Raw genomic sequence first — 12,232 nt, forward strand, 5'->3', positions numbered from 1 at the left:
TTTCTTCTCTCTTTCAATTGCATCCTGTGATTTAGTGGTGTGACTGGCAGATGCAGATGAACATGTCAAGTATTTTGCAAACAAATGTCTTGGATCCAGAGACGACACTAGCATTTTTCTTAGATGAGAAGCCTTCTAAAATTAATCATTTGTCTCTAGTTCTCACTCTTTTTTTTCTCCCTTGTGAAAAATTTAAAATGTACCCTAAAGTTTTGGAATAACATAAATTGCCCCCACAGCCCAGGCCCACTTCCCATATCTGTGACTCAGCAACAGCATGAACTCAAGGTCACTCTTGTCTCAGCTGTGCCCCGCTGTCATCTTGCTCCTCTCTCTGAAATTATTTTGGAGCAAATCTCAGAGGTCATGTATTTTTGTTTATAACCATTTTAGTATGTTTCTGTAAATGATAATGATTCTTGATACAAATACGGTCATAATAACATTATCACATCTAAAAAATGAACAGTAATTTAATGATATCATGTATCAGATAGATGCATATTTTCCTGATCGCATAAAAGCATTTTTTTTTAACAGATGCTTTGTGTGAGTCAGGATTCAACCAAGAGTCATATATTGGACCCTACATGAGAAAATTATCCAACATCTTTATTATATTCGCATGTGAACCTTTAAGACAGTAAAAGATCTATGAAAATACTATAGAAAGGAAGTGATATTACTGTTTAGGAAATAAGAAAGCTAATGATGTACCAATTTTTAGATAGTGAGAGTTCAAGTTTATTAAGTAAACTTAAATAATATGAAATAAGTAAACTAATAAAATACTGAGTTTATTCAGGATACTTACAATTGAATTTCTACCATATTAAGAACTATCCCATCAAGCCTATGTTTAAATCATTTCTGTAATCTCCTAAAAGATGAAGCGTATGCATGAACATTTGATTAGAGGAGTGCCTGTGTATGTGGGTATTTTATCTCTAAATATATCTTGATATTAGTATTTTAGTTATTTCCTCCTTTGTTTGCCCACTGGAACAATTTTGAAAGTGATTTTTAAAATTGATGTATCATACACATAGAAGTGCACAAGCCGTAACTATATTAAGTTTTAAAATCCACATGCAACCACCACCCAGATCAAGATGTAGAACATTTATAGTCCCTGGAAGGGTCCGTCAGCTGTCCTCCAAGTCATTACCAATTCCTGCAAAAGTAACCACTATCGTCATTTCTATCACTGCGATTAGTATTGTTTGCTTTTGAATTTTATAAGCAGGGAATCTTAAATATATGTTATTTTGTGTCTGGCTTTTTTTGCTCCACATTATGTTTTTGAGATCCATCCACCTCCTGTTACATGTAGCATGTCACAGTAGTTCATTGATTTGTTAATGCAGTATAGTATTTCTGGTATCCTTTTAATAAATATACCACAGTTTATCCATTCTGTTGTTGATGGACATTTGGGTTGTTTCCAGTTTTTGTCTGTTGCAAGTAACACGGCTTTGAACATTTTGTGCATTTTTTGGCCCACATGTATATTATGAGTTTTTATGGGTATAAAATGGGATGGAATTTTAGGATCATTGGGATACATGTTTAACTTCAGTAGATATTGCCAAATGGGGTTCCAGAATAGATGCACTGGCTGTTGTATTGTAGGACAGTGTCAAATGCTCCACTTCCTTACTCAGAGTTTATTGTCAGGATTTTTTGTTTTTCAATCCTTTATGACAGATGTGATGGTTTTACTTTGTATTTCTAGTAGTTAACAAGGTTGAGCCTCTTTTTATAAGTTTTTTGCCACTTGGGCATCCTCTTTTGTGAAGCGCCTATTTAGGTCTTTTAATAATTTTTTTAAATTAAATTGGGTTGTATATCTTTTTCTTAACCATTTACATTATGTATTTTGGATTGAACCTTTTTTTTTTTCAGATAAAAGTTAAGCAAATGTTGTCTCCTTTATGTAGCTTATGTTTTATCTTAGTGCTGTCCTTTGATGAACAGAAATTCTTAATTTTCATTAAATCTAATACAGCAGTATTTTCCTTTATGGTTAGTGCTTGTTATATTTTGCTTAAGAAATTTTTGTTTACCCGATGTTCATGAAAATATATTTCTTATGAAGCTATCCTCTAGAAGCCTTATTTTTTACCTTTAACATTTAGATCTGTAGTCTGTTTGGAATTGATTGTTGTGAATCATGTGAGGGGAGGGATTAAGATACTTTTTTGCCCATATGAATAGCCAGCACCATTTATTGAAAAGCTCATAATTTGCCCACTGCACTGCAGTGTCATCTTTGTCATTAATCATGAGTGAAATAAATGTTTGTGTGGGTCTGTGTCTGGATTGTCTATTCAGTTCTGTCTGTTTGATTTACCTCATACTGTCTTAATTATTACAGCTTTATAATAAATCTTAGTATCAGATAGTATGTCTTCTAATTTTGTTCTCTTCAAGATTGCATTGGCTATTCTCAGTCCTCTTTAGTTCTACATAAGCTTAACATCAACTATGAAATGTCTACGCCAAAAAACAAACCAACCCACGTTGGGATTTTGATTGGGATTGCATTAAAGTAATGGGTCAATTTGAGTACAGTTAAATTCTGTACAAGTATTAGGCCATCTAATCCACGAACATGGCTTATTCCTTGTATAAAAATACAGTCAACCTTTGCATTTTAGCCTTATGTCCAGTAACCTTGGTGCATTTCTAGTCTTTCCAGAATTTTTTGTCCTTTCAGTCCTGCTTGCTTTGAGTGCCCTTAGATATCTTCAAACATTTTTTTCCTCTGTAGAGTTTATCAAGTTATATCTATTCTCTGTAGGATTTTAAAAAATTATTTTATCTAAGCTGAAAGAATAAGTTTATTATTGTTTTCTTTCAATGAAAGGAAAAAATGAAGGTAAGTAATTGGATTTAGATGGCTGAAAAAATTGACATTGGACTAGCCAAGACAGCCAGTTTGTCATTGATTATCACTTACATAACAATTTATATAATTTTTCCTATATATTGTCCTGATAGAAGAGTTTAAGAGTATGTTTAAAATTATGTTTAGGATTTAATTTTTTGCCTTTTAATGTAAAAATCATTTAAATATTTTAATTTTATTTTTCAGGTGTCCCAGATATTTACTTTATTTGTGCTACTGAGAGACTGTAGAATAGTTTGTTTTAAGTAATTGTTTTGAAACTGGTCTAGCATGGATAGAGGATTGTATCTCAAGCCTTTAAGTTTGAATTAAGTTTGTGAGAAAGTCCACTAGATCACTTACATGAACTCTGCTCTACAAAATTGCCAAGAATAAAATATTTTCATCCTGGCTAATACTGAAAATATTTATTATATCACAACTAGATTATAATAACTTCTACTTGTCTTACTAAAATCATTGTTTGTTTCCCGCTGATATTTTGCCTTTGCATTGGAGAAATAATAGCTAAAACTTACACCATTATTTGCCAGTCATGTTTTGAAGCATTTTACTTGGAACCCTGTTAGCTATAACACAGAGAGAGACCTACAGACATTATATAATATGCTCAAAACCACATGTTAGCTACGTGGTAGAGACAGAATGCAAACCCACCTCATCTGGATCCAGGTTCTGTGCTGCTAGAATGCTACTAACTGTTTCTGACAACTTTAATTATTTTTCTGCCACACTGAATCTAAATGGCTTTCAATATGTGTGTGTATGTATATGTATGCATGTGTAAGGTCAGAAACGACAAAATTAGCATCTTACTAAAAGGAACACATTCCCTGTCAAAATTTTCTGTTTATTTCTAGCAACACTGTCTTTTAATATCTGCTTCTGAGGTCTGGTGTAATGTTTTGATTTATAGGATAGTGTGGGTTCATAAAAATGGATTTATATACTAGTAATTTAAGTCATTAGTCAGAAAGACCTTTTCATTTGAGCAGTCAACCTTGCAGTTCTTGTCCTCTTTGTGTTTTACTTCTATTCAGTGTTAGCTGCTGGTCGAGAAGGTCCTTTTTTTTTTTTTTTTTTTTTATGACCTGCTGTTCTTAAAGACTGTCTCTTCTCCATTTTAAGAACATGAACTGGGGAGAAGGGGAGGCTGGGGAGGGTATGGGCATATGATATATGAAATACTTAATGGCTAACAAAACTGATTCTTCCAGGATTCTGAAACGTTTTACTCAAAATATGTGTCTTTTGGTTTTGTTGCTCCCCCCATCTTTCGTTCATCTCTGGATTATTCCATATCCTAGTCCTTGCACACTTGGAGATTCCAGAGATATAAGGAGTTTCCAGATCCACAAACTTGTAGCTCTGAATAGCTCTTCTTCTAACTGCTTAGGTGTACAAGTTTTCTCTTAGTTTAATTTGGGACTTGATGCATGTAAAAGAAAGTCACTGAGTGTTGTTCCCCCTGTGTTTGAGTTTTTTAAAGTCAGAGCTGTTTATTCATCTTAACTTGGAAGCGTGTCTTAAACTTTTCCTTTCAGTGCTGGAAGTAACTTTAAGGTAGTCATGAATAAGTCAAGTGAAACTGTTCTTAATTTTTTAATTAGATACAGTTTGGGACTATATCAGATTATTTTGATGCACTGGATAAAGAAGATGAAACAAATAGAAAGAATAGCCAATCAATGTTCCCTGTTCTAAGTGGAGATTTTTTCACTTATGCTGACCGAGACGATCATTACTGGAGTGGCTACTTTACATCCAGACCCTTTTACAAACGAATGGATAGGATATTGGAATCCCATTTAAGGTACATTTACCTTTAGACAGCTACATATATTCCCTTCTTTTATGTTTTCATAACCTATTTGTAGAATTTTGAATAAGCATTTATACAATGTTAGGATGTGTTTAATATCATTGTGAAATTTTAATGCAATCAGATATGTCTCCAAACCATAATCAAATTATTACGTGGTAGTAATGTTCTGGAAGTACAGAATGTTCTGGAAGTACTAATCTTCTGGAAGGATAAGCAGCTTATGTACTTGATTTTCTGGGAGTTGTATTCTATGTTTTACATTTTTCTGATTAACTACCTATATTTTTTGCAAACCATGATAATATTCAGCAACATCATCGTGTGTCTGCAGGTCGGTAATCTAAATTGATGGAACAGGGATGAGGGTCAAAAGTAGCAAAAAGGATCTCTCAGCGGCCAAAGTGTGGGCGTCAAAGTACATACTCTAAAACTAATGTATTTTATATGTGGGAGAACTTCAGAGACTCCATCTCAGTTCATATTTATTTATTTGAAACACATTTGTACAGGTGTGATGTTCTACTTAGAAGAAGAAAATTTGAAAGAGATGTGAATTGACAGAGACAGAGTGATTGGTTGAAAAAGTACAGTGATATGGAGAAGGCAGAATAGTCAATAGAAAAACAGAAAACACTCTGAACCCACATTATTCAGTAGACTTTTCCATCACTGTCTGATAGAACTTTCTGCAGCGATGGAAATACTCTATTTCTGCACTGTTTAGTGTGGTAGCCACTAGCCACAGGTTACTATAGAGTACTTGAAATCTGACCAGTGTAACTGAGGAACTGAATGCTTAATTTTATTTACTTTTAATTAATTTTAATGTGCATAGCCACATGTGGCTAATGGCTATCATAGTGGAGAGTACAGTTCTAAGTAACTGAGTCTTATGTTTTTGGTAAAGAAGCCACCTCAGGGGAATCTTAAGGCTTTTTCTATGTGTGTGTGTAGCCCAGGAGAGTAGTTTATTTTCATGACGAATTCATTTTCAGTTCAGTTCAAATCATGAATTCATGATGATTAATTTTCATGATGAATCTCAGTATTAAGAATAAAAAGTTGTATCGTATCTGTTCTCTTCTGTGTACTGGTGGAAACAATATATTTTGGAAAGCCTTTTATAAAAATTATTAATTTTTTTAACAGTTGTACTTTGGTATAGTAGCATGTGTTTTTATTATTTTTACTGTCATTGTGTTGCTTGTTATCACAAACTAATAGTAACTTTTATTTTAAAAGCCTAACTTTTGACTCTTTTTTTGGGATATTCACAAATGTGCCAGATGTATGCATATTATTGTATTTATAACAAAATAGTTTTTATATATTATAGAGATTTCTGCATTCTTACCCAATAGAATATTAATTAGATATCTGTTAAATTATTTAAACTATCTTTCATAAAAAAAATAGAGCAAGTACTAAGTAACAGAAATTCTTTTGGACCACTGCATGATTTTTTAGTGTCATGTGTTTTTTAGTGACAAAGAGTTATGAACATTGGTTCAGTCTTAATTTATTGGACATAATTAAGGTATTACTTGAATATATTATTGCTGGTAATATATTTTGAAAATTCTGCTGCTTTAAAATAAGACAATAAGCCTTATGTTAACATGAATTTCAAAGAATAATTAATTTATTTGAAATGTTTATTATCTGATTATGATGGCATTTCATCCTAAACTCATTTGTTATAAAAAGTGTATAAAGTAGAAAAGTATAAAGAATAAAATAGTCTTAAAATACACTTTTTACATTTTGGAATATCTGTATGTATATGTACTCTTTCCAAAACCAGGAATACTTGTAATGGGTGTACATGCATATATATACACATACAGTTTTCTTATTTCCAATATAGTGATTCTCATGCCATGAATTTAAGAAGGCTTATAGTTTAAAAGTGGAGATTATCTAGTATCTTTTAATTATTTCAATAATTCAAAGGAATTCTTTTTTTTTAAAGCACTTTGAGTCTCTTCTTTTTCTCAGATGTCTTGATACATTTTCATGCTGCCTTGATTTTTCTTTTCATTGTCTTAACATGTTTGTCATAAAGAACTTTCTTGTATTTTTTTACTCCATCAAGCCATGTCTCTTTTCAAAGAACTTTTTAGAAACCTGTCTTGAACCATGTCCTTGGATAAAAAAATGTAAAGGTGAAAATTGTAAACCCCCATATTCTTGCTCAAAATCTGTTCTTATGCTAAAGTGTTTTATTCTTTAAAATAAATCAGACAGTATGTGATTTATCATTTTTTTTTTAGATTTATCATCTTTCAGTTTACATTGTTAAATTGTCCATACTTGTTATATGTTATCATTCAGGCTTAGACTAACCCTTGTATCTGAACTATTGGGCCATCATTTTCTGCCTCTCCTTTGCTTGTTAGTCTCCCACTCATGTGACCATGCGTTTCACCACCACCTCTGCTCTTAATGTACATATGTGAGAATAAATGGATTTCTGGTATAGTTCATGATATATGTCTACACTGCTGAGAAGTGACAGAAACACTTAACCAGTTCTATACTGCTTTGAGATGTTTTTTCACTCTGTTCTACATAAACATATCTTGGTGCCAATGGGTATTGGCATCTCTCCCTTAAATCACTGACATGTGTTCTTTGATGACTGAGAATTTAGATGTATTAGGTGGATACCTTGGTGGTTTTATAGAAATGTTTATTGTCAATATCTCTCTTAATTTGATCATACTGAGATTGTGGATTTTTTAAAAACCACATTTGAAATTGTGTCAGTGCCACATATTTTAGGTAGTAAACGAAAATGTTTTGAAGTGAAAATTAATGACTGTTTTATGCTATTAGGGCTGCTGAAATTCTTTACTATTTCGCCCTGAAGCAAGCTCAGCAATACAAGATAAATAAATTTCTTTCATCATCCCATTACGTGGCACTGACAGAAGCCAGAAGGAATTTGGGACTATTTCAACATCATGATGCCATCACAGGAACTGCAAAAGATTGGGTGGTTGTGGATTATGGTACCAGGTAATATAATTATTGAAAAGTGAACTTAAAACAAAATCTTCAAAAATTTTGATTCATAAGCTTTTATCTTTTGATAAATTTTTTAATGTATATCTGACCACATTAATGATATTCCTTGTAAGTATTGCTATGGAACAACCACAAGTTTTTAGAGCCACTAATTTTACAAGAAATCTGTTGGCAAAGTAGTAGCTATCTCAACTTTTTACTGTAGTGCATTTCTGTAAATGGAGTAGTAAGACATTATTATGAAGCAGATCCCATTTTTTCCCAAGTACAGTGAGGTGATTGGGGTTATCTTCTTGACCAAGGAATGAGTATCATATAAATCATAGTTACAATCCAGGAAGGTAAAGAGCTCTACTTCATTATATAGCCATTTAATTTCGTCCTATTTCATATACATTTGTTCTTGCATACCTCATATTTTTAGAGGGACATTGACAAAAAAAGAGTAGGCCTAGAAGCATAGGCAGGAGGTAGAGGAACCTAGAAACTTTGTCGTATGTGGATGGTATAATGAACTGGGATGAAAAGGGATAGCCTGGGTATTGATGTCAAAGGCATCTTCAACTCCTAGACGGTCTATCAGATGAATGAGGGAGTGGAAGCTCAGTTTTCATATTGCAGATCAGAAATAGTGAGGACAGGCTTTGGCTCATAGTAGCTGAGGGCTTTGTAAACAGTGCTTCCCAATGATGGAAAGCCTTACCTTTTGTGATAGTGAGATTTCCCTCATCATGCCAGAGTCGAGGCTACCATTCATTCAAATGAGTGCAGAGGAGATTCCGGCATTGCAGGAGGAGTTTTGCCTATTGTTTCACTGTAGGTTAGATTAGTATTTCTTCCAAATCATGCTTTGATAATATTTTAAAATCATTAAAAATGTGCTACAATTTTCTTATAGATTTAAAAAATGAATCTTTTTTTTCTCGTATGTGAAAAGTGTTATGTAGTACATATAGTCAACATTTAAAAAATTGTTCCACAACTGGTATTGCTAATTGTAATAGGTATTAAATTTTTAGTTACAATATTTTGACTGCCTTTAGAAACTTGGAAAAAATTATTGAAATTTCATTAGTTGAATTTGAGTCCTTAGAAAATATATTCAAGGTAGTATCTTGAATATCTTCTCAGTTTTCTTGTAGCAAATGTATTTGGCATCTGTCTTTTGAGGTTGAGTCAGGCTTAAAATGGAAAACACTCATTAGATGATAATGATGTTATTTCTCTCACAGAAAGCATTTTTGAAAGTAAGGTCAGATACTCCATTTTTCTTTTTCACCTGCTCCTGTCTTCTTGGTATATTAAGAGTTTAAAAGTGAGGCTGCTGAGAATCAGAGTAGAACATAGCTCTTGAGAGGAAATAGAGAAGTCACGCTCCTACCCTGCCTACTTGTTCTCTCTCTGGCTGCCATATTGAAAGAGATTTGGGTACAGGTCACTGAGTTTTTGTTACAGAACATTTTCTGTCTCATAACCTCTCCAGAAGCCTGTCATTAGTTCCTCCATTTGTATGGTATTGCTTTTAGCTTTTAAAAAGCGTCCCCACACAAAACTGCATCTTCGAGAAAAAAGACGCTAATTCTCAAATTGTCCTTGACATTTGTAAATTTGCCTTGTGAGCAGTTCACAGTTCATTGAAAAGTCATAAACAATTATCAAGTCATTAGCACAGACATTTTCAACAGGAAATTTCAAAGCACAAGTTAGAGAAGAGGCAGCTAGTATTGGGTGTTCTCTTGTTCTTGGATTGTTGACTACTTTTTATTCAGATGTTGGCAGAAATGTTTCTATGAACAGGTGAATGAGTTAGTGGTTGCATTTGACTGCTAATAATAGCAAATCTAAACAAAATAAATCCTGTCTTGCTTATTTTTACACCATGTGAAAGAAGTCTGCAGGTCACTGGTTCAGCTATGACAGCTCCATGATGCCATCAGGGCTCCAGACCCTTTTAGCTTCTCTTCTGCCATCTAAGAGGGACTCTTGGAGTCATGCTCTCAACAGTAGATTTTATCATTATAAACTGGAGAGCAAGCATTCATCATGGCATATTTGGAGGTTAATTCTAATCATGGTATCAAAAATGAATTAGACAGGGCAGTACATTTATCTGGATGTTCAGCTTAAAAGTGAATGATGTGACTGTGTCAAGAAGGAATGGTAATGAAATCAGTTACAGGAAGAGTAAAGTCTGCCGGTTCCTAAGTTATAGTAAAGGTAGGTAGGAGATAAAAATGAACAAAGGGTAAGCATTAGTCTCTTAACATGTAAATGAAACTGTTGACTGACAAACATGATGACATCTCCTTTAAACAGAAGCAATGGCAATGAACTAGAGAGCTGTGATTCCTAGAGAGCTAACGTTTCCTGAACTGCTTCATAATATGATAAGGGCATGTTAGGAAGTTAGAGGCTCTGAGAAATCCCACATTGACAAAATGTTGAAACAGAAAATTTTCCTTTCCTGGTTTTCCCAAGCTTGTGTACTGTTTAGCTTTGTTTTATTTTCAACAAAAAAACTGTATACATCTTGTAAAAGCATTTGGGGAATGCTGTACCTGTCTTTAGTGGTCATCTCATAAGAAGACTGCATGTGTTCCTTTAGGACACGAACACCAATTTGTGGCGTTCACTCAGTTTAAATATAATGCAGTATAATACATATAAGGTTTTAGCTGATGGAGAACATGACTTTTATTCTACAGGTTCAGACTGCTTCGTGAAGCTCCATGTAGAGAATAAAAGTAATCTTAGATTGAGGGACTTGTTTTCATAACTAAATTGTATTCATTCATTTATATGGTCTTTTAGTCTGGTGAGAACACTTATTACTATCATGTTAAACATTTGAATAGACTGAGAAATTTAGCTGGATTATGGTCGGAACTCAAATCTGTAAGATTTTAATCCTATGGTTACAGATTTACTGTGTAAATATATTTAATTACTAATTATGATTGCTTACATCTTTGAAGTTAATTTTAATGCTCTGCAAAAAGAAGTTATTTCTGATTCTTTCACAAATTTTTTTTGTTGTTGCATGCCAACAAAAATGTTTTTAACACATAGATCCAGAATTGCTTCCTGTTTTGGGGAAAATAATATAATCACTCTGCAAACATAACAGATTTATTCTAATGGTTGATTGAAAACATGAATAGCAAAGTTCACTACAGATTTCGCCAATATAAGTTTACTTAGAGATTCCTGCTTTATAAACCTTTAAAGAAGCAAGATTGAACTTGGAAATAAAAGGCAGGTTCTTTTGCCGTATGTAATGCTTCAGCAGTAGCTGGTAATGTGCTGAGATTATATTCCAGAATTGATCTGGAATCAGTTGATTCATAAGCATCCCTTTGGTTCCTCGAACATAAATAAATGATTTGAATACAATTAGCGACTTCAATGACAAAGAAAAATAACAAAGACAAAGACAGTTTCATTATATCCAGATCTGTGAAAAACTTCTTTTTTTCTAGTTCTTTTGAACAAGAACATGAAATTAAATTCAGCAAAATATCTATTTGAATTCTATAGGAATTTAAATTCTTTAAATTGTGTAGACTGAATTTTCTTGTGAATGAGAGTTAATCTCTTGTCTTCTTTTATCATTATTTCAATGCTTGTTAATGATTTTTCTAAAGTAAAGTATCAAGTTATTACTTTTTGGTAAAATGCCTTAGAGCTTTTGGGGAGCTCATGCTGGCTAGTCATTATTTGGTATGGTATTCATGGAAAGTATAAGTAGTTTGAATAAGTATGTGTTTCAAGTGTGTTCAGAAAGTTTTCTATTTTAAATGAATCCTTGTCAGTGATAACTTCTGATTAACATTTTTTCTAAGTACTCCATTCTAGGTTGAAAAAAAAAAGAACCAATTTGTTGTAGGTTTATTTCACTTTGATTACAGGATGAAGGTAATGGTGGTTTGGCCATAATTAAAGAAACTGAAAATATTGTATACAGATATTTAAATTACTTCTCAGACTAGTAAAATTTTTGGTTCACAGACTCTTTCATTCATTAATGAATTTAAGGAAGATAATTGGACATTCTGCACTGCTGCTTATTTTGAAGGATAAACGCTTCTACGACTCTTATTCGTTTGATACCTTCCTAGAAATGGTTAGTTGATGTCTTCTGTTTTAATAATAAAAGTGTATGATTCTTTTACTCTTAGATTGGAAAATGGAGTGAGAAGCATAATGCAAAGAGACATTGAAATATAATTATTCCTTTGTACATTATTTGAAAGAAATTATTTGTTACCTGTCACTTTATATAAATTACCTGTGTATTGTTCTTTCTCATAAGTGTGTCTGTATTTGATTTATGGTGTGTATTTTATTCTGACTAAATCTAAGCATGAAAAACAATGAATTTATTTCAAGGTCTGGGAAACGTATAGGCTTTTAGAACGCATAAGATGATATCGTAAGGTAACTGAACATCATGATTAGTTATTTTC

General features: G+C 32.8%; 1 protein-coding gene across 1 annotated transcript in view; it reads left to right on the forward strand.

The window, feature by feature from the left end:
- Nucleotides 1–12,232, forward strand: part of MAN2A1 (mannosidase alpha class 2A member 1) — a 152,571-nt gene that overhangs the window by 69,920 nt on the left and 70,419 nt on the right. The window contains exons 9-11 of the mRNA XM_010971473.3: nucleotides 4,522–4,724; nucleotides 7,575–7,757; nucleotides 11,775–11,889. Coding sequence (XP_010969775.1) covers nucleotides 4,522–4,724; nucleotides 7,575–7,757; nucleotides 11,775–11,889 — 501 coding nt within the window. The remainder of the gene's footprint in view (nucleotides 1–4,521; nucleotides 4,725–7,574; nucleotides 7,758–11,774; nucleotides 11,890–12,232) is intronic.

This window comes from Camelus bactrianus, chromosome 3 (genome assembly GCF_048773025.1).
Source record: "Camelus bactrianus isolate YW-2024 breed Bactrian camel chromosome 3, ASM4877302v1, whole genome shotgun sequence".
Lineage (NCBI taxonomy): Eukaryota > Metazoa > Chordata > Mammalia > Artiodactyla > Camelidae > Camelus > Camelus bactrianus.